Source organism: Myodes glareolus, chromosome 2 (genome assembly GCF_982192425.1).
Source record: "Myodes glareolus chromosome 2, mMyoGla1.1, whole genome shotgun sequence".
Lineage (NCBI taxonomy): Eukaryota > Metazoa > Chordata > Mammalia > Rodentia > Cricetidae > Myodes > Myodes glareolus.
Genome location: NC_142027.1, coordinates 95,548,467 through 95,570,685, shown reverse-complemented (window position 1 = coordinate 95,570,685; position 22,219 = coordinate 95,548,467). Strand labels below are relative to the sequence as shown.

The 22,219-nt window shown below is 40.6% G+C and overlaps 1 protein-coding gene across 7 annotated transcripts in view; it reads left to right on the top strand.

The window, feature by feature from the left end:
• Window positions 1–22,219, top strand: part of Fgd4 (FYVE, RhoGEF and PH domain containing 4) — a 168,207-nt gene that overhangs the window by 64,282 nt on the left and 81,706 nt on the right. For all 7 annotated transcript variants that reach the window (XR_015000405.2, XM_085684800.2, XM_048452431.3 and 4 more), the window contains exon 2: window positions 15,349–15,462. Coding sequence is in view for 4 of the 7 variants with exons in the window: in XM_085684800.2 (XP_085540926.2) it covers window positions 15,349–15,462 (114 nt within the window). In the remaining 3 variants the exon portion in view is untranslated. The remainder of the gene's footprint in view (window positions 1–15,348; window positions 15,463–22,219) is intronic.

Genomic DNA, 22,219 nt, shown 5'->3' with positions numbered 1-22,219 from the left:
TCTGTGCTGTCAAAGTTACAATCAAGGCTGCCGATGAAATGAATCAGGGAAGTGGCTCAGGAGCCAGGATGCTCTGCCTCCTGACACACAGGCATGCATTCCCACCTGGAAACTCTGGGAAAGTGCCATTCAGAGGTTCGGTCACGTGGACATGATTGAGCATTAACTCAATCTCCAGCTTTTCTTTCTTCCCAGAAATTGCAAAGAACAGGGGTTTGACAGTGGCAGTTCATTAGTCTTGATCTGTCTGCTAAGGAGCCCCACCTGATGCTATTGAGGAGTTCAGTTTTAGAACACAAGAGGCTCTGCCACCCGGGAGACCCCAAGGGTTCGGAACCCTGTTAGGAACATCACACCGCTGTTGCTTAGGAATGCCCAGTTGGTTTAGGAGATGCTCTTGCCAGAATCCAGAAACAAGGATTAAATACTATATATTTCTGTGGCACAGAGTCTAAAATCAACTAATCTTACTCTCCCTACCTGTGTGTGAAGAGGGAGCCATACTTGGCAAATAAATACTGACCCCGACTTACATATGTGGCTCTGAGCCTAAATAAGTTCTTGTAAAGGGGTAGCAACTTTTCGTGGTACTCCTGTTCTCATTTGGGTGGAACTTTAGTGGAATTGGTCAGAATCGTAGTGTTCATTTCACAGAGCTTCCACAGTAAACACTAATTTGATCTAAGCCCAAAACAGTAGTTCTCAGCTTGACTGTGTTCACATCTAGCAGAAAGTTAGAAAACACCTGACCCTGGGGGCCCACCGGAGAGGTGATGAAGCAACTTGAGGCCAAGAGTGACGGTTTCCTTTTTTAAGGTTCCACAAGTGATTCTAATGGTAGTCATTGCTGAGAACCACAAGAGTGTAGTTTTCCCATGCAGTACATATCTCAGGAAGATACTTTTCATTAACTGGTCAGAAGGCAGTTGACGTTAGAGTGTGCAAGGCTTCCAGGGTTTAGGACAATATGAGAATAAATATAGCGCTGCTGGCCTGCTGAATCCATCCTGGAGTTGGTTGTAAGCTGTTCCAATGAATTATGATGCTGCTAATGAGTTCCGTTAAACCTGGAGATTTTCACTTGCCCAAGGTCAGAGGGCAAGTTAGAGAGAACCAGAGTTACAGAACTATAACATGGGTTGATAGTTTGTTGTTTTTACTATTTAGGTCAGGCGTTGTAGGTAAACTTTTATGTAAAAGGTCAGATAATGAATGTTCTGTATACAGTGTAATATAGCGAAGAGCATTGCATGCATGCATGAATGGAGATGATCGCCTCCAGTAGTGGACAAGATAGGTGATGAGCAAAGATTGGCCCATGACTCGATCTATTAGGAAACTATTACCTTGGTGGGGTAATGACCTTGCCGATCTTCCCTGGTGTCTGGCCCTGCTGTTGATGGACAACAGCTATGTGTATCTGTGGGTATGTGGATAAGATTTAGCACGTAGTTAGGAATTGTGCTCATCTAGCAAAGTAGCAGTGGTAGATTCTCTTCAAAGATGCATGACTGTTTAGTACCAGGCTTCATTTCCTTCCTGCTGAGTGGGCCTTGCGTCCACAGCTATCACCAACTATAGGTGCCGCTTATTGCTCCTTTATTGATGTCTTGCCATGCAGTCATTGTTTTGGTTCATAGGTATCATGATTGGACAGTAGTTACTTCCTTCCTCTTTTGGCAGATTGCATAGTACTGTCTAGTACTATTGAAGCTGGACCATAGCAAGGAGGCTTTCTGGTTGGATGTAGCAGTCTGAGTCCTGTGTCCTATATGTGTGGTGTCTTTAGCAACAGGGACTTACTTCAGCCTCTGAGAAACAATCAAGGGCAACAACAATAGTCTATATTGTTTTGGGAGTCATGTTGTTTACCCTGAACTATTAACAAGAAAGGAAGTTTCTTGTGCCTGGTTCTGGGCTAGTGTATGGTTTTTCCTGGGAATATTGACAGCTAAAGTGGCATAACTTCATTTCGATGATAGATAGATAAATGGATAGTAAAGGCATTATATATAACTTTAGGTAAATGTAAAATGATTCCTTGAGGCTGCCTCAAATATCCTCGGTGTCATTTGCCCCCTTCCTGTATTGACCTCCTTTTCTCTTCTCAGATGAAACCTGCTCCTTCCCAGTTCTCTGTTTCCTGTTCCTTATCACCTGTATCTTGCTACCCCTCTTCCACCCCACAACCTCCTGCTGCTGCCACGGTCCTACTTCTCCGATTTCTGGAGTTACTCTGTGTAATATTCTCATATCTGAAGATTTGGAGCTAGGAACCACAGATGAGACCAAACCCTGGGACTTGGCTGTCTCACTCGACTTAAGTTTGTGTGATATTCCTTTTCATTAGCCACCCACCTGTCAAAGGACGTTAAGATTGTTTCCATTTCCTAGCTATTGTGAACAGGTGGCAGTGAACTCTTCTGAGCATGTGTGGCGTAGGATGCCAGCTCCTGGGTGAATGCCAATGGGTGGTGTAGCTGGGGCATATGGTAGACTTGTTGTTAGGTTTTTGAGGATTCTCCACACTGATTTCCAGAGTGGCTACACCAGTTTGCATGCCCATTAGCAATGAGTAAGCATTTCCCTCTCCCCCCCCCCCACACCCTCACCTGTGATTTTCATCATTTCTGTTTTTCTTTGCCATTCTGACTAGGGTAAGATAAAATCTCAATTTGCATTGTTAAGGATGAGCACATTTTGAAGTATTTCTCAGCCACTTCTCTTTCTGTTGTTGAGAACTTTGTTCAGATCCTTAGACTATTTTTAATTAGGTCATTTATTTCCTTGACTTGGATTTTTGAGTTTTTTGTATATTTTGGATATTGATGCTGTTGGATGTATAGCTGGTGAAGATTCTCCCTAGTTTGTGGGGTTTTTTGTTACTCGTTGGATTGTTTCTTTAGCTGTACACAAGCTTTTTGGTTTTATAAAGTCTCACTTGTCAGTTGCTGGCTTTACTTAATGGACAAACCTCATCAGAAAGTCGTCCCCTGCACCTCTATCATGCAAGATACTGTCTATGCTTTCTTCTAGCAGGTTTAGCATTTCAGATTTCAAATGGAGGTCTTTGGTGCAGTTGAGGCTAACTTTTTTTTATTGTTTTTATTGAACTATACATTTTTGGCTGTTCCCTTCCCTCCCTCCCCTTCTACCCTGTTCCATGATCCCCACACTTCCAATTTACTCAGGAGATCTTGTCTTTTTCTCCATCCTATGTTGATCCATATATGTCTCTCTTAAGGTCCTCTTTGTTGTCTAGGTTCTCTGGGGTTGTGGACTGTAGACTGGTTTTACTTTGCTTTATGCCTACAAGCCACTTATGAGTGAAGGCCGACTTTTTATACAGGGATATAGATTTGGGTTTAATTGCATTCCACTGCATGTGGATATTCAGTTTATCCATAATCACTAGTGAAGATGCTGGTTCTTTTTAGCTCTGGTGCATGTTTTTTGGCCTCTTTGTCAAGTATCTGTAGTTATGTACACTTACGTTTGGGTCTCCTTTTTTGTTCCATTGATAGATCTAAATATCACTTTTTGTGCCAGTACCATATTGACTTTTGTTGCTATAACTCTGTGTATCTTCACGTCTGGAATGGGAATCGCTCCAGTATTACCTCTTTTGCTGAGGATTATTTGGCAAGTCAGGATCTTTTTGGTTCCATATGAATTTTAGATTTTTAAAACTCTATTTCTGTGAAGAATGTTGTGGGTGTTTTGTTTGGGATTGCACTGAATATATAAGATGCTTTTGATAGGATGTTCATTTTCACAACATTAATTTACCCACCCATTCGCATGGGTGGGCGTTCCATTTTTATAATGTCCTTTTTCGTCAATATCTTTGGGTATTTGAAGTTTTCATGGTGCGGGAGAATTATCTGTATTCTGTCAATCATATTTTAATAAAACGCTGATTGGCCAGGCAGGCAGTATAGGCGGGAAAGCCAGACAGGAAGTAGGGGTGGAGCAAAGAGACTGGGAGTATTCTGGAAGCAGAAGCTCTCTCTCAGCCACTCCTGTACAGACCACCGAAGAGGCAGCATGTAACTTGCCCAGCAGAGAAAGGTACGGAGCCATTATGGCTAACATAGATGAGAATAATGGGTTAATATAAGTTATAAGAGTTAACAAGAAGCCTGACCTAATGAGCCAATCAGTTTATAACCTTATAGAGTCTTGTGTGTGATTTTCTTTGTTGCTTGCCGGCTGTTGGGGTACTGGGAGGGACAGAAACCCCAACAAGCCGGCCCCCTCATACTACATTTTCACTGTAGAGGTCTCTCATCTCCTTAGTTAGGTTTATGGAAGGTATTTGGTTGTCTTTGATGCTGTTGTACATGAGAATATGTCCATGATCTCTGTATCAGTGTTTGTTGTTGGTGTATAGAAAGGCTGCTGGTGTTTGTAAGTTCAGCTATTTGTTTATTCTTATCCTGCAACTTTGCTGAAATTGTTGCTTGTTTTAGACAATTTCTGATGGAATTTTTTGGATCTCCTATGTATAGTATGTTATCATTTGCAAATAGAAATACTTTGACTACTTTTTATATTTCTATCTGTTTAATTTCCTTCCCTTGACTAATTGTCTTGTCTAGAATTTTCACATATGTATTCATCAGGGATATGGTCTGCAGTTTTGTTTTTGTTGTGATTTAACTGGTTTGGGTGTTAGCAATACTGGCTTTGTAGAATGAGTTTGGGAGTTCTCCTGTTTTATTTTTTTTTAATAATTTAAAATGTATAGGTTGTATACATTTTGGTTGTATACAAAATGTATACAACATTTTAAAAGTTGGTTACAATTCTGATGTGAGTTCCTCTGAATTTTAGAGTTGTTTTAATCAGAAGGGTTTGGGTTTTTTATTATTGGTATTATTATTGCTATAATCTTCTCCTTTGTTGTGGATCTGTTTATGACTTGATCTCTGCTTATTTAACTCTGATAGTTTTGTTGAATCTAGAAATAAATTCATTTCTGTTAGATTTTGCAACTTAATGTAGTACATGTTTTTAAAATAGTCCCTTATTATACAGCATTTTTTCTTTAGTGTCTCTTGTAATGTTTCCATTTGTTTTTTATTCTGTTAATGTGCATCATCTTTTTCTTTTCTTTGGTTGCTTGAACAGAAGATCTGTCTATCTTGTTTATTCTCAACGAAACTGCTCTTGGATTCGTTGATTCTTTGTTTTGTTTTCTTTGTTTCTATTTAGTGTTCTGCTGTGAATCTTATTATTTCTCACTGTGTTTTCTTTTGCTGTGGCAAAACGTAACTAACGCAGCATAAAAAAAAAAAAAGAGTTCAATTTGGCTTTCAGCTCCAGAAGGTTGGAGTCTCTGGTGGTGGAGTGAGGTGTGGAGCAGCAGCAGAGGCCTCACCGCGCCTTTAGACATGTAAATGAGGCAGAGCATGCTAATTCAAAAGGGTGGCTTTTGGAATGTCAAAGTGCACCCCTCACCCAGTGACCTTCTTCCTCCAGCAAGGCCACACCTTTTACTCCTCCCCAGACAGCCACCAATCAGAGACCTAGTATTCAAATGCCTAAGTCTTATTGGGGACATCTTATCCTAATCACCACACTTAGAATATACTGGCTTGAATTTGGTTTGTTCCTGTTTTTCCAATTTCTTCAGTTGCATCACTAAGTCATTTCTGTGTGTGTGTGTGTGTGTGTGTGTGTGTGTGTGTGTGTGTGTGTGTGTGTTTTTATTTGTTTTCTTAATGTAAGCACTTAGGGCTGTAAAATTTCCAAGCAAAGGTGGCTTGTGAACATGCCTGGTTTATGGGTATGGAGGTAGGCCTGTGGGATTGGAGATGGCCACAGACCAGGAGGCAGGGCAGGTGTAGTGGGAAAGGGAAGAAGTGACTTGCCCAGCAAAGATGGCTCTTGGACAAAGTTTAAGAGCCATGGGTCAGATGTAACCTGACAAGGGAGAAATAGCAAAGGAGGCGGCAAACCATGTGGGTGACTTGGAAATAAAGAGCACTTAAAATAAATTTTAGGCCACACAACCATGTAAATAAAAGGGATAAATCAGAAATGTCTAAAATTTTCCTTGTGGTCCTAAAATGGAAGCACTGTTGCCCTGTCATGGCAGCTCGGCGCCAAAGGAAGCCATTGCTCTCCTCCTCTTTGCCCCCACCCTTTCTCATGAGTGGTCACTTCGCCGCCAGCCCTGTCTTACTCTCCCCAGCAACTGCACTAATTTTACACTCTTATCCTCGCTAAGTAATATTGCTTCATAACTGGCCAGCAAGGGGTGGGGGGAAACCTTCCATCCTTATGAAATTACCTATCTCTCCTTGCTACTTGACCATAAATTACTTGGACGTATTTTTTGTTCCCAGAAATTAGGTGAAAACAGGGCACTTTTAGTTACAGGGTTTTCATTTGGTAACTTAGGAGAAATGGGGTGGGGGAGAAGAGAATAAAGTGCCTACACGTAATGCGCTCACTGCCTTAGTGATGCACGCTGTACCCGTGATAGCGGACATCTGCGATTGGTATAGTAAGATGGCATCTGGGCAGTTTCACAACTCCGGGTATTTCCAAATTTGTTCCAGGAATGTGGAGAGCATTCTTGAGTCTAAACTTTTTTCCTTTTACCCTCACTTCTGAATATTTGGAACTTAAATAGAAATAATGTTCAATGCTTCCAATTTTAGATAGAATTGAAAGTGTGGGGAAATATACTGAGAGTTACAATGCAGTAATATATCTTTAATATATAGTTATATATTTTCCTATTAGAATTTTTTTAGTGTTTCACATGAAATAGAAACTAAGAATTTAGGCAAAAAAAGAAATAGTTGCCTGCAGAGTCTCTCAAAAGCATTTGTTCAGCATAGTTGCCTGCAGAGTCTCTCAAAGCATTTGTTCAGCATATTTATTACACATCCACTGCATGACAGGTGATGGCCCAGAAATCTCTCTAAACAAGAATGACTGATTTCTACAGCTTAGATTCTGTCGTTGTTGTTTGTTTTAATGTTTTGTTTTTTTGTTTGTTTGTTTGGGGTTTTTTTGTTTTATTATTTATTTATTTTTTGCTAGAAAGGGTTTTTCTTTGTAGCTCTGGAGGCTGTCCTGGAACTTGCTCTGTAGATCAGGCTGGTCTCAGACTCACAGAGATCCTCCTGCCTTTGCCTCCTGAGTGCTGGGATTAAAGGCATGCGCCACCACTGCCTGGCCAGCTTAGGTTCTGAGCAGAGAAAGCAGACAGGGTACCATTTATTCCATGGTACAAGAGCTGCTGGGAAATGATTTGGAAACACTGAAGACGAGCTGCAGAAAGTTATGTGTCAGGGTCATCTGTATTGAGAAGGTACAATTTGAGCCAAGATTTGAAAAAGATAAACAGATAGTCATCAATTATCTGGAGAAGCATCCCATCGTGGGGAATCTAGAATGAAGGCATAAAAGGTGTCTGGCCTGTGTGTACAACAAAAGAGCAATGTAAATTGAGTGGTGTGAACAGAGCAATGGTAAATGATGAGACTCATGATGGAGCCCAGGCTAGGTTGTACAGTGACTCCTTCTGATGGAGCCGAGGTTAGGCTGTACAGTGACCCCTGCTGATTGAGCTGAGGCTAGACTTTACAGTGACTTCTGCTGATGGAGCTGAAGCTAGGCTGTACAGTGACTCCTACTGATGGAGCCCAGGCTAGGCTGTACAGTGACTCCTACTGATGGAGCCCAGGCTAGGCTGTACAGTGACTCCTACTGATGGAGCCCAGGCTAGGCTGTACAGTGACTCCTACTGATGGAGCCCAGGCTAGGCTGTGCAGTGACTACAAATCACTGTGAAGAACTTGGGGCTTCACTCCTGGTAAAATGGGAAGCCACTGGGGAAGTTTAAGCACAGGATCTCTATTGACCTAGTTTCAAAGTATTGCCTGTATTGGGGGTAGGGAGAGTATAGAGACTCTGTGCAGGGAGGGGCTTGCTTTGATCCAATATAAGGTGATTGTATTTAATGGCAAAAAGGACAACAATCAAGGTACTGGTCAACATGAAAAATCTGGAACTATTTTGAAGGTAGAGTTTGGTGGTTTGAGCGGGAATGTCCCCATTTGAACACTTGATCCCTCGTTAGTAGCAGGGTTTGGGGATGTTTAGGCGGTGGAGCTTTGCTGGAGGAAGTTTGTTGTTGGGGGCCAGCTTTCAGAGCAAAGGCCTCATGCCACTTCCTGTTCGCTCAGGCTTGTGCTTAATTAAAGTTGTGAGCTCTCAGCTTCCTGATTCTGCTGCCTTGTTTGTTTGCCACCGTGTTTCCCTGCCATGGAACACTCTTATCCCTCTCTCTGGAACCATAAGCCCCAACACACACACACACACACACACACACCCTTGGGTGTAGTGTCTCAGTCATAGCAACAGAATGATACCCAATACACAGAGTCAACAGAATTTTCTGAGGGACAGAATATAGTCAATGACATAAAAAAGGATTCCCGTTGCTTTCCTGGGTTTTGGCTTAGCATCGATGGAGCTGCACTATTTGAGGTAGAGAAAGTTGCAAGGCAGGCCTGGGAAGCAGCTGTGAGATGAGGTGCACAGACAGGGGATGCTGATCGTGAGACAAGTCTTACACTAGTAGCATTGCAGGGGAAAAATGATGTGTCCTTCGGAGTCTGGCCGGAGGTCTGCAGCGGACCTTGGGAGAGTGGCGTCACGGCACCGGATAGTCCCCGCTCATCATGGAAGTCAGAACACAGCCTGGGAGAGCACACGTGCGGGAGATGGTAGCACGATTGTTTGCTGTTAGAGAAGACAGCAACTTAGGATGTGGCCTGTTTGTCTTTGCGTGATGTTGTATGACGCTGTTCCTGGGGACACAGGAATGAAGTCTGTTAGCTCCAGCTGGAGGAATGACATCAGACCAAAGTATGGTTACCTCCAACATTTGTCTTGGTGAACCGGTGAGCGTTGCTGGACTCCCTTTCAGGAGTGTGGGCAAGAGATTGCGCACAAGAGCAGAACCGACTCAAAGACAGCCGCGTCACCAAAGCCTAAACCGCATAGTGACAGCTCGTGAACGCTGGGAACCTGGAGCTCACTGCAGGCAGCCCCACGGTTTAAAGAGTGCCCTGTCCGGGAGGCTCCGGTGGTCTGGCCATCTTCCAGACAGCTCTGCTGGTCTCTGCTTCTCCCAGAAAGCACAAGCTCAGCTTCACTGAGAGTGGCTCTGGGAAGTCCTTGCTGCTTAGTGTGCTTGACAAGGGAGGGGTCTCTTCCATCGCCTCGGCTTAGGGTCCTCCTGAGGCCCTGGGCTCTGCCTCCTGAGCACCGCAGCTCCCGTTTGATGGAGTGTTTCACCTCCATTTGGATCATCCCGGGTCTTGATAGTTTCCTCCAAGATGAAAGGTTTTTATCTAGAAGGAGACTGTTGCATAACATAGAAACATTTAATTTTAAATTTTAATTGTGTATAAGCATAGCAAAATATATAGAACAGAAATTTTAAATGCCTTATTATGCTATTCTGTATCATTTGTCTGCTGAAATCTTACATCTCACAAATGTGAAACTCTATATTGTTTAAACAATAATTCTGTGGGTCTTAGTCTTCCTAAAACTGCAACCCTTTAATACGGTTCCTCAGGTTGTGGTATGACCCTAACCATGGAATTATTTCATTGCTACTCCATAACAGTTTTGCTAGTTATGACTCATAGTATAAATATCTGTGTTTCTGATGATCTTGGGTTTGGACCCACAGGTTGAAAACTGCTGCAGTAACTTGCCACTCCCACTTCCTCTCAGCTCTCAGCAACTTCCACTCGACTTTAGATCTTTATGGATTTGGTTAGTTTAAGTCCTTAATATAAATAAAGTTATATGATACTATCTTTCTGAGATTGGGTTCTTTTTCTGAGCATAATGTCCTTAAGCTCATGAACATAGTAGCCTATATAAAACGCCTCTTTTCTTTTAAAGACAGAATACTCTTCCATTGTACATAAAGCCTTTTTTATTTATTAATTCATCCTTTAATGGACATGAGGTGGTTTCCGGTTGTTAACTACTATGAATAATTCCTTGAAACTGGGTGTATGAGTATGGGGGTATATGTTTGTTTTTTTAAGCTGTTGTGTGTGTATTTGGGGATTGCTGCAGATTTTCCTCTTCTGTATAATTTACCAACACATTTTTATAAGATATCTGAACGCTGTACTATATAGGTGGCAGACATGACAGCTCTTATCATTGTTTCGCCTCATCCTGTTTCTTGTTCCCAGTTACCTTTCTCTTGTTACTTCCATTCTCTCTCCATTGATTTATAGATTGAGCATCTGAATCTGTATATTCAAATCTGAGAAAATACAAATGTCTTAGATGTCTTGAAGGAGTCAATTAAACAAAAAAAAATAGATGCCTTAAAAATGTTTCTTGGATTCTGGAGCATTTCAGGTGTTCAGGATGCAGATTCTCAGCCAGTGAAAGCTGTGCACACTTTCCATAACCGAAACATTTCAAGCATTTAAAATATATTCAACACATTGCATCTTATTTCCTATGTGGGCTGTTACAGCATTTTAAACCATCACACATGCAATTATAAACATTTAGTACACAGTTTGACTTTCTATGAGATAAATTTCTAATGCCGGATTTCTTCACTGTAGCATGGCATTTGTAGACTGAGTTTTATAACCCTGATGACATTGTTGTTATCACTTTAAGATGCTCTCAGTTTCTTAGCCAAGGTCTTTTAGCTAACACACGAGATACAGTGCCTTTCTGCAGTCTGTCAGAGAAGTGAGGAAAACTTTAAAGGGGGCTAGGAGAGGACTATAAGGGATGGGTGTCCAGCTCAGTGGGAGAGTTTGTGAATCCAAGTGCAGATTCCCCAGCACCTACATAAAACTCTAGGCATGATGCTGTATACCCAGCTCTGGTGACAGGAGACAGACAAGTCCTGGAGGTTGCATTTCCAGCAGGTCGGTCTAGATGCAGTGAGTCCCAGACTAAGTGAGAGCTTCTGTTTTGAAGAATAAGGTAAGTGGACAGGCAGATCAAGGAGTTCTCTGTATGTGCCTACCTGTGTGAGCTCATTCACTCCCGCAGAGACAGCATTAAAAATGCCTTGTGCTAAAAACAACTGCCAAACACCCCCTTCCCAAGTGACCGAAGTAAATGTCACGTATCACATGTTAATCACGCTAAAGCAATAGAGTGATTTAATGATGTGACGGTGAGAACATACCCATGAAAAACTCTCTGAAGGACATTCTCTGCAAAATGCCCGACAGTATTCTTTAGAAGGGCTGACATCATGCAAAACAATGGAGTCTTAAGTATCACTCGCAGATTGGTGTGTCTCAAAGAGCAATGATGACTCTAGAGTGTGATAGCTGGACTAAAGCTTGTAAGAGAAAAAGGATGTTTGTAGAAAATTAGTGAATTGTAAATAAGAGCGAACATTTAGTGCAATAACAAAGTTTGTATACAATGTATTTTATTGACAAGTCATTTTAGAGGAGAATCTATGCACAATTTCTTTGTTAATCTAACATTTCTTTTAAATGGGGTTTTGTGTTTGGTTTTTACTATCTCTGTACTTCTGGGCTTCTACTAAAATTGCTAGAAAATAGAAACTTCTTTTGTTCTCTTAAATACGTATGAAATTTCCCACAACACATAATAACCAAAACACTAAATGTACAGAAGGAAAAGAACCCAAAGAATATTAAAAGCTTCAAGGAAATGAGATGAAGTGACATAAAGGCAGACCTGTCAAAATAACTCCTGACTTTTTACTGGAGACTCTAAAATCCAGAAGAGCCTGAACCAGATATTCTACAAATTCTAAGAAACTACAAATACCAGCCCAGATTACTATACCTAGAAAGACTTTCTATTGCAATAGATGAAGAATGAGAAAACCATATTTAAACAGTATCTATCTACAAATTCAGTCCTACATCAACCTGAAGAGGCTAACCACACTCAAGAAGACACAAGGAATAAATAATGAAAGACAAGCAAATTAAAAGTGGCGGTAAAAATCCCACACCACAACAACAAAATCATCGGAATCAAAATACCCTACTCATTGATAATTCAACACCAGTGGTCTCAATCCCCAAGTAAAAGCCACAGACTAACAGGTTGGATTAGAAAACCAGATCGCTCTTCTTGCTACATCCAAGAAATGCATCTCACCATCAAAAATAGACATCATCTTATGGTAAAATGATGAAAACACATATTCCAAGCAAACAGACCTAAAAAGCTAGCTAGCGTAGCCATTTTCCTATCTGATAAAACAGACTCCAATCAAAAACTAGTCAGAAGAGATAGGAAAGGACACTACACACTCATCAAAGGAAAAAATCCACCAAGAGGGCTTCACAATTCTTAATATCTATGCACCAAACACAAGGGCACCCAGGTTCATAAAGAAACATTACTACAGCTTAAATCACTGTGTGGCCTTCACACAATGATAGTAGGTGACTTCAATACCCCACTCTTGCCTGTAGACAGGTCATTCAGACAAAAACTAAATGGAGAAATACTGGAGCTAAGTGATATTATAAACTTAATGGGCCCAACAGATATTTACAGAATTATTCATCCAAACACAAAAGAATATCCTTCTCAACAGCTCATGGAACTTTCTCCAAAGTTGACCACATACTCGGTTATAAAACAAGTCTCAGCAGATATAAGAAAATTGAAATAACACCCCTGGATCCTCTATGATCACCACAGATTAAAACAATACAAAGGATCAATAAAACAAAGGGTTGGCTCTTTAAGAAAAACAGTAAAATTAACAAGTTCATATCCAAATTAAGTAAAAGGCAGAGAGAAAAGATTCAAGTTAAGGAAACTGGAGATAAAAAGGGTACATAGCAACAAACATGGAGGAAATCCATAGAATCATAAGGACATACTTTAGAAATTTGTACTGTACCAGATTGGAAAATCTAAAAGAAATGATGGGTAACTTTCTTGATATATATAGTCTACAAAGTTAAATAAAGACCAAATAAGCTTTTTGAATAGACATATTAACTCCTACTGAATAGAGGCAGTAGTTAAAAGTCCCCCAACCAAAAAATCCCAGGGGGAGACAGTTTTCGAGCAGAATTTTATCAGACTTTCAGAGAAAGATTAATACCCCTTCCCTGTGCTTCCATGGTTTGGGATTGTGACTGAAGGTTGGGAACTTGTTTTAAACACTAGACTGATAAGAAGCTTCTAGCCATGGCTGATCTGTAACAATGAATTGATAAGAAAGTTGTTGTGAAATTGCATCCATGGGAGGTAATCTGTAGAAAAAAAACATTTATGAAACCCATCATACAGGATAAGCTTATTTCTAAACACATACATTGTTTCTTTTAATATGTGATTGTTGTGGATTTTTGTTTTTGAATTGTGGGGGGGGGTGGGTGTGTGATGGGGAGGGAGGAAAGGAGAGAGGAGAAAAGGAAAGAGATTTATTAAAGTGACTTACAGTGTAGTCAGCCTGCCTAGTCCAACAATGGCTGACAGAAAGGCAAAAAATCTGGTAGTTGTTCAGTCCTTGAGGCTGGTTGCCTCAGCTGATGAGGTTTTAGTCAATGTCAGAATTCTGAAGAAGGGATTTCTAAGAGCAGAGGAATGTCTCAGCATCAGGATTGATGAACTTGCCAGCAAGAGTGAGGGCAAGCAGGCCAAAGCAAACGCTTCCTTCATCACTGTCCTTTATGTGGGCGGCCACTAGAAGGTGTGGCCCAGATTTAGGCTGGGTCTTCCTGCCTCAAATGATTGGTTTTAACCTCCTGTGTGCTTCCCAGCTGCTTAGGTTTTCATTGATTCTAGATACAGTGAAGTTGACAACTGAGATTAGCCGTCACAAGCTTTCTGCACCAGAGTTGGAGTTGAAGTGTATGTTAAAGTGTCCCCCTCTGCTTTCCACTGAGCTGTGTCTTTTCACTGTGTGTCCTCAAAGCTGCCCTTCACCGGGACGACGACAGACATCTTTAGACTGCTCCACTGTGCTTCAGTTGTCTCAAACACCCAAATCCCCTGAAGCTTGACTTACTGTGTACTTGAGGCACAAACTTTGCTGCCTCCTCACTTATCCATCTAATGATTTGAACTTTTAGCTGAGCATGGTGGCTCATGAATGCAATTCCAGCATTTAGAAGTGTGTGTAGGGGGTGTCTCTGTGAATTCAAGACCAGCCTCGTCAACATAGAAAGCAGGCCAGCCAGGATTACATAGTGACACCCTGACTCAAAACAACACACAAAACAGACAAACAAAAAAAGATTTTCATAGCATTCTATCAAAATTTTCAGTAATACTTGTTTTGCTAAATGATGCTTAAGTCATATCAGAGTTACACTTCAAGGTGTCTGTTGAAAGCCATGTTAATTTCTGCTTTAGTCATGGGCTGCCTAATAATATTGACACTTCATATTTTCTAAAATCTGGCTTAACGACTGAATTTCAGAGGGAGAACGGAAATGAAGGCAGTCACGGTTTAGTAGACCTGGTTTCACCACTCGGGTTGAATGGGGTTTGAGGACTCAGCTGGGCTTTTCGGATCGGCTTTGTTCTGAATTAACTTAAGGCTTACAAGACCTTCAGCGGCTCTCACTTAGAGATGCAAAAATGAAGCTTCCTTTCATAACAACAGCTTCTTAAATACTTTTTGTTTCAGTTACAGTGAATTTCTGATAGAAATTTTATTTCTCCTAGGTGGAGTTTCTTTATTGTTAATATTGCAATGTCTCGCACTCCCAATAGAATCTATCTGTAAAGAAAATTGGCATACGGCTTTCTAAAAGTCTGAAATTCAGCATATAACTTGTATCAAGAACAGAACAGAGGACTGTCTCTCCCTGCAGTGTCTCATGCTGCATGCCAGGGTTGTCTGGGTTGTAAACACATGTGGCAGTATACATATAATCTCAGCATTGCTGCACGTATGGGCCACTCCTAGAACATGTTAGGGATGGTACGTGGAAGCTACTTTGTTGGGGGAGAGGAGCACATTGGCTCGCTTCACTTTGATATTTCTTTCGTCGTCTCCATGCCAACCGTCACAGTTGTGTTTTCCTGTGTCTTCTGAGTAATTAGATCGTAGACTGACCCTAGATGATCACCTAGCAGCTACAGCCTGTCCTTTCTGCAGACAGAGAGGGATCTTTACACAGACGCTTCCCTTCCACGTGAACATGAAGCTTTCTCAATCACACAGAATGAGGGCTCCCCAGCAAAAGCGGGCAAGGGCAGCACATGTGTGACAAGGGTTCTAAGGTCCTGTGGCGCAGTGCCATCAGAAGAAGAGCTGTGCAGTGTCTCTGTATTTACCTTCCCTTTCCCTTTAAACTCTAGGCATCAATACCTGTCTGAAGGTCAGTCCACCTACAAGCAACACAACCACAGAGGCTCAGGGAATAAATGGGAGGACACCAGCAAAACGCTCAGCTGCAAGTCCAAAGCCACAAGGTTTGTACTCTGGGGCTCTGTGATTGGTCGGGTTTAAGAAGCTGCAGAGACTGAGTACAGGTCATTTGGAGGCCTTTACACCTGACCGCTCAGGTGGAGACCAGTGTTTGCTCTGCTCCTAAAACAAAGTGTGCATTCTTTATTATGATCCGTTCTTTATTAGAATGCTTGAATGTTTCTAAGTTGCTTTAGAATTCCGTTGCTAAGGCTTTCTGAAAGAAATCTTTAAAATGAGTTTAGCATATAACCCACAAGATTATGGAATTCTGGCCGCTGCCATTGTTCATAGTCATATGAAGTATGACTGTCAAGCAAAGTCAAATAATCGGTGACTTACATAACAAGCACAATTGTGAGCTTATCATCCTTAGTTCTGGTTGTATTCCTCTATAACAATAAAGTGAACGTAGACATAGAAAGTTTTTAACCGTGATTTAAGATATTTCATGTGCAAAACACAAAACAACCCTTTGCTCAGTACACCTGAGTTGAAAGATAAAAATGATAATAAACTGAAATTAATGTATTTCTGGTTTATGTAAAAAAATTGATATTTAAAAGGCTGTTGTGGCTTTACTTGCTTTTGGAAGATGTGTTGCTTCACTACAATGTTTTCCAGTCAGAACACCGAGAAAACCAAGGCAACGGTCTAGTGACCACGTGCCAAAACTATCCTGTTACCTAGTGAGACAGTGATGACCTTGTTTTGTTGTTTTATATAGTTTAATGGTTAAGTCAATATATTGTTACTTCAATACTTACTTCCTATCTTTTAATTTTTAATTAAATTAAAAATTAATTTTTTAAATTTATTTAATTAATTTATTTATTTTTACGAACCAATCTGAGTTCCCCCTCCCTCCTCTCTTCCTGCTCTCCTACCTCTCCCTACCTCACCCCACCACCCCATCTACATTTGGACTTGAGTTTTGTGCATGGTGGTAAATATGGATCTATTTGCATTTGTCTACACTACATGTCAACACCCAGTTATACAAGCTCCATTTGTTGAAGATGCTTTCTTCTTTACATTTTATTTTTATTTTTGCTTCTTTGTCAAAAATCAAGTGTTCATATGTGTACAGATTAATATCTGGGTCTTCGATTTGATTCCATTGGTCCACCTGTCTTTTTTTGCCAATATCAAACTGTTTTCAATATTGAGCTTAACATCAGGGATGGTGATGCCTCTAGATGTTTCTTTATTGTACAGGATTGTTTTGGCTATCCTGGGTTTTTTTGTTTTTTTCATATGAAATTTAGTGTTACTCTTTTGAGGTGTGTGAAGAATTGTGCTTTGATTTTGATGGGAATTGCATTGACTCTAGATTGTTTTTGGTAAGATTGCCAATTTTACCATGTTAATCCTACATATCCATGAACATGGGAGCTCTTTCCACTTTATGATATTCTCTTCAGTTTCTGTCTTCAAAGACTTAAAGTTCTTGTCATACATGTCTTTCACTTGTTTGCTTAGAGTTACCCCAAAATATTTTATGTTGTTTATGGATATTGTGAAAAATGATGTTTCTCTTATTTCTTTCTCAACCCATTTATCATCAGTATGTAGTAGAGATACTGATTTTTATTTTAGTTAATCTTGTATCCTGCTACATTACTGAAGGTGTTTATCAACTGTAGGAGTTCTCTGGTAGAATTTTTGGCATCACTTATGTAAACTACCATATCATCTGCAAATAGCAACAGTTTGAGTGCTTTCTTTCCAGTTTGTCTCCCCCTTAGTCTCCTTTCGTTGTCTTATTGCTCTACTTAGAACTTCAAGTACTATATAGAAAAGATATGGAGAGAGTGGACAGCCTTGTCTTGTTCCTGATTTTAGTGGGATCACTGAGTTTTCTCTCCATTTTGTTTGATGTTGGCTGCTAGCTTACTGTATATTGCCTTTATTATGTTTAGGAATGTTCCTTGTGTCCCGGCTCTCTCCAAGACCTTTATCATGAAGGGGTTTTGTATTTTGTTGAAAGATTTTTCAGCAGCTAATGATATGATCATTCTCTCCCTATCTTCTCAATATAGTTTATGTAAATGACACCAAAACCTCTGCCTGAGTGCTATGAACTTTCCTCTTAGCACTGCTTTCATAGTGTTCCATAAGTTTGGGTATGTTGTGAGGTCATTTTCATTGAATTTTAGGAAGTTTTTAATTTCTTTTTTTTTTCAAAGTTTATTAAGTTATAAAAGTTTCCATTTCCGCCCTTCCTCCCAACACCCTCCCACTCCCCCCACTCCCTCTCCTCCTTCCTCTCCATCCCAAAGAGCAGTCAGGGTTTCCTGCCCTGTGGGAAGTTCAAGTTCCTCCCCCCTCCCTCCAGGTCCAGGAAGGTGAGTGTCCAAACAGACTGGATCCCAAAAATCAGAAGTTTTTAATTTCTTTATTTCTTCCTTGACTCAGTGGTGATTCAGTTGAACATTTTTCAATTTTCATATGTTTGTGAGCTTTTTGAAATTAGTGTTGTTGTTGAATTCTAACTTTAAGGCATGGTTATACTATAAGATACATGGTGTTATTTCAATCTTTTTGTATCTGTTGAGGTTTGCTTTGTTACTGAGTTTGTGATCGATTTTTAGAGAAGGTTCCATGAGGTGCTGAGAAGAAGGTATATTCTTTTGTGTTTGGGTAGAATGTCCTATAGATATCTGTTAAGTCCATTTGGGTTATAACATCTGTTAGTTCCTTTCTAGGTTTGTTAAGTTTCTGTCTGGCAGACCTGTCCATTGGTGAGAATGAGGTGTCGAAGTTTCCCACTATTAGTGTGTGTGGCTTAATATATGATTTAAGCTTTAATATTGTCTCTTTTACAAATGTGGACGCCCTTGTATTTTGGGCATAGATATTCAGAATTGAAACTTCCTCTTGGTGAGTTTTTCCTGTGACAAATACGAAATGACTTTCTTCATCTCTTTTGATTGATTTTAGTTTGAAGTCTATTTTGTTAGATATTAGGATAGCTACCCAGCTTGTTTCTTAGGTCCATTTGATTAGAAAATCATTTCCTAACTCTTTACTCTGAGGTAATGTCGGAAGTGTGTTTCTTGTGTGCAGCAGAAGGATGGATTCTATTTTCATATCCAATCGACTTGCCTGTGCCTTTTTATAGGTAACTTGAATCCATTTGTATTAAGAGATAGTAATGATCAGTGATTGTTAGTTCCTTTATTTTTGTTTTTGTTGGTGTTGGTGGTATTGTGTGTGTGTTTCCCTTCTTTGTGAACTGGCTGCTGTGTGATCATCTCTTGCATGTGTTTTTGTGGATGTAGCTAACTTCTTTGAGTTGGACATTTGTTTCTGTACTTTCTGTAGACCTGAATTTGTGGATAGGTATTGTTTAAATCTGATTTTGTCTTGGAATATCTTGTTTGTTCCATCTACAGTGATTAAAATCTTTGTTGGGTATAGTAGTCTAGGACTGCATCTGTGGTCTCTTAGTTTCTACATAACACTTGTCCAGGACATTCTGGCTTTCGTTGTTTCCATTGAGAAGTTGGGTGTAATTCTGATAGGTCTGACTTTGTATATTACTTGGTCTTTTTCATTTGCAGCTCTTAATATTCTTTCTTTGTTCTGTATGCTTAGTGTTTTGTTTATTATGTGACAAGGGGACTTTATTTTTTCATTTTTTGGTCCAGTTTATTTGGTGTTCTGTAAGCTTCTTGAACTTTCATAGACATGTCCTTTTTTAGTTTGGGAATGTTTTCTTCTATGATTTTGTTGAATATATTTTCTGTGCCTTTGAACTGGACTTCTTTTTTAATTCCTATTGCCTCATAAGGGGCAATTTAATCTTAGTACTGTGAGCCTGGTCAAAGCCCCTGTGGTGGGACTTGCTATTGTTGATTTACTGAGCCTTTTAAATATTTGTGTTTGTACCTGTAGACCTGGATTATAAGGTTTCCTAACCTTCATCAGAAAGCTTTTTGTAGTGAGCAGTAGTTAGTGCAGAGACTCACAACTGGCCAAAGTGTTGAGAATGTGACTGAGTGCTCAACCTGACGATCACCTGTATCAGCTTCTCACTTCTGAGTCTTTATATGGCCTCAGGGACTTGAATTGACTGGGAATGTCAAGGGAATGAAGAAAAGACATAGAAAAACTTGGATCAAGTGGCCTGGACCCTCTGATGGGAAAACCAAAGGCTGCCCAAACCTCACCATGTTTATTCTATACAGTTGAGCAGGGAAGCAGGGTAATTGCATACAGATGACTCAATGAAGCAGGTTTAGATACTCTCCATCCGTAGGATCAGTCTCTACAGGTGAACCAGTCTTCAGGTTGTAACCATGCAAGGAGAAGCGATGATGGACATTTTCAGCACACACTGTCAACATTTACACTTGGAGCCCCAAGAAAGGTTTTACCATCCCTCTGCCTCACCTGGAGAAGGCTTTGCCACTCTGTGTAGCTAAGACATTAGTCCTTGATATGGTTATGCTTAGATAAAGCCCCCACATTTACTTAGGGCTTCATTTGTTCTCTACATCACCAGACCACCCTCTAAGGCTCATGAAACACCCTGGCTAATGCCTTGCCTGGCTGGTGGTTCTAGGTGCTATGAGAAAGCAAGCTGAGGAGCCACAAGGAACAAATTGGTAAGCAGTAATCCTCCATGACCTCTGCATCGGCTCCTGCCTCAAGGTTCTTGCTGTTTTCCTGCCTTGACCTCCCTCAGTGACAGACGTAAAAGCTGTAAGATGAAATAAACCCTCTCTTCCACAAGTTGTTTTTTGTCACGGTATTTGTCACTGTAATAGAAACCCTAAGTCACCAATAGAGAAAGAGTGTGTAAAGAATTGTGGCCATATGCTCTTGCCTACAATTTTTGACAGACTTTTCTAGTTTTACAAAGTTGCAGTTTCTTAGCTCTAGATTCTTATAGATTCTTTTATTTTTTGAGACAGGAACTATGTCGACCAGACTGTACTCACACTGCCTGTGACTCTCATTCTGGATTAGAGGGTGTGCATATCGTCCATTCCTGATCTTCAGAATGTTGATATGTAAGAAAGGATGATGACTTAATGCTAGTTTCCAGCTCAGCCTACACATTTAGGGGAGTGAATGCTTCTCTGTCCTTTCAAAGTCTGTGCTGGGCCTAAGACTTAAATTGGCATAGTATAGGTTGACAGGAGAAATCACACACGGTTTTATATAAGGCCCACATTTTATATGAGATACACATTTTTATATGAGACCCGGACTCACAGGAATAAGGGTCCTGAATGTAGAAGTGTTGAAGGGGAGAACCGGGATCATTGTAATTTTAAAAATGCGGCACAAGAAAGAAAGATGCCATGCAACAGAGTTCATGTGGAAGGGTTTTACTACAGGAAAGGAAACATAAAAGAGGGAAGGGGAGGGGAAGACCTGCCTCTGGGGACAAGAGCGGCAGAAGAGAAGAGAGAGGCAAAGAGAGACAGAGAGACAGAAGACAGACAGAGAACCGGAGAAGAAGAGAGAGAAAGAGAGAGACGGAGAAGGAGAGAGAGAGATGGGGGCAGGGCCCTTTTAAAAGGGAAGGTAGTGAACTTGCAGAGCAGGTGCTCTTAGTGGCTGCAGCTGAGGACCTATCCTGTCAGAACCCCAAGGGCAGACCAGTAGAGATGCCTGAACACTAACAATCACTAAATACGGAAGATGAGTAGCTGGGACCAGAAAGTCTTCATGAACTGATGATTTATGCCAAGAAAGCTTATTAAGAAGTACAGCATCTTCTATACTGTTTTCAAGGGGAAAGGCCATGGTCAGCAGAAAGCTAAACCAGACAATGTTGGCAAGAGAATACAGGATGCCTCAGACACAGCGGTCTTAGGACTGATAACTGCAGCTCTTGGAAGGCAAAGTTGGTTTGCCAGGAACCAAAACCTTAACTCCTTTGAGACCTTGGCCCCACCCCCAGGCCAGACCTTGCCAAGTCTGTGCCTGGGAAAGGACACAGAACTAGGTTTGTCCTTTCATCCGGGCCCCTGAGACAGCCTGGATTGATCTGACTTCCAACAATGCGTATATTAGAATTGCCACAAGAAAAGAAGACCTTAAAAAGCTGTTGAATCTGAATTTCTATATACTAAATTAGACAAAGAAAAATAAATTATGTAAGCATAAGAACACCAAAGGACTTTTCCATAGGATATTGGAGCAAACAAGAAAGATGAGGAATAGTTTAACAAAGTTTGTTAACATAGATTTCTCAGGCTAAGCCTCCCATGTCCGAGACTAGCGTTGACAAGGATACTACTTACCCAGGGTAGGGGCACAGGGATTAGAAAAATAAATAAAGAGAAAGAAGACACGAGTGAAAATAACGAACAGAAGTATATGATATTATCGGGATGGAGTTCCAGTGAATACTGAAATTGCTCAAATTTAATTTCCATTTGCTTAAATACCCCGACCCCAAAAGGTAGGAATAAGATCTTTTTAAAAAAAAGAAAAGAAAAGAAAAGAAAAGAAAAGAAAACTGCATTCACATGATACAAGGAATGAATAGACCAGTCAAAGAGTTACAGGCTACATTCTTAGTTATATATTCTGTTGCCAAGAACAAGACAAGTAATGTTCATAGTCTAGACCAAAACATTCTGTAGGCAAACCATTCCCTGGGTGGAATCCATTGTTATCTCCCTAAGAGAGTAGGAACCTAGTTGTCCTTAGACTTTTGTGCGAGGTAGAAACAGATCTCCATCTTAATACCTGAAATACCAGGGCTGGATATTAACCACACCTGTTGGCAATAACCTT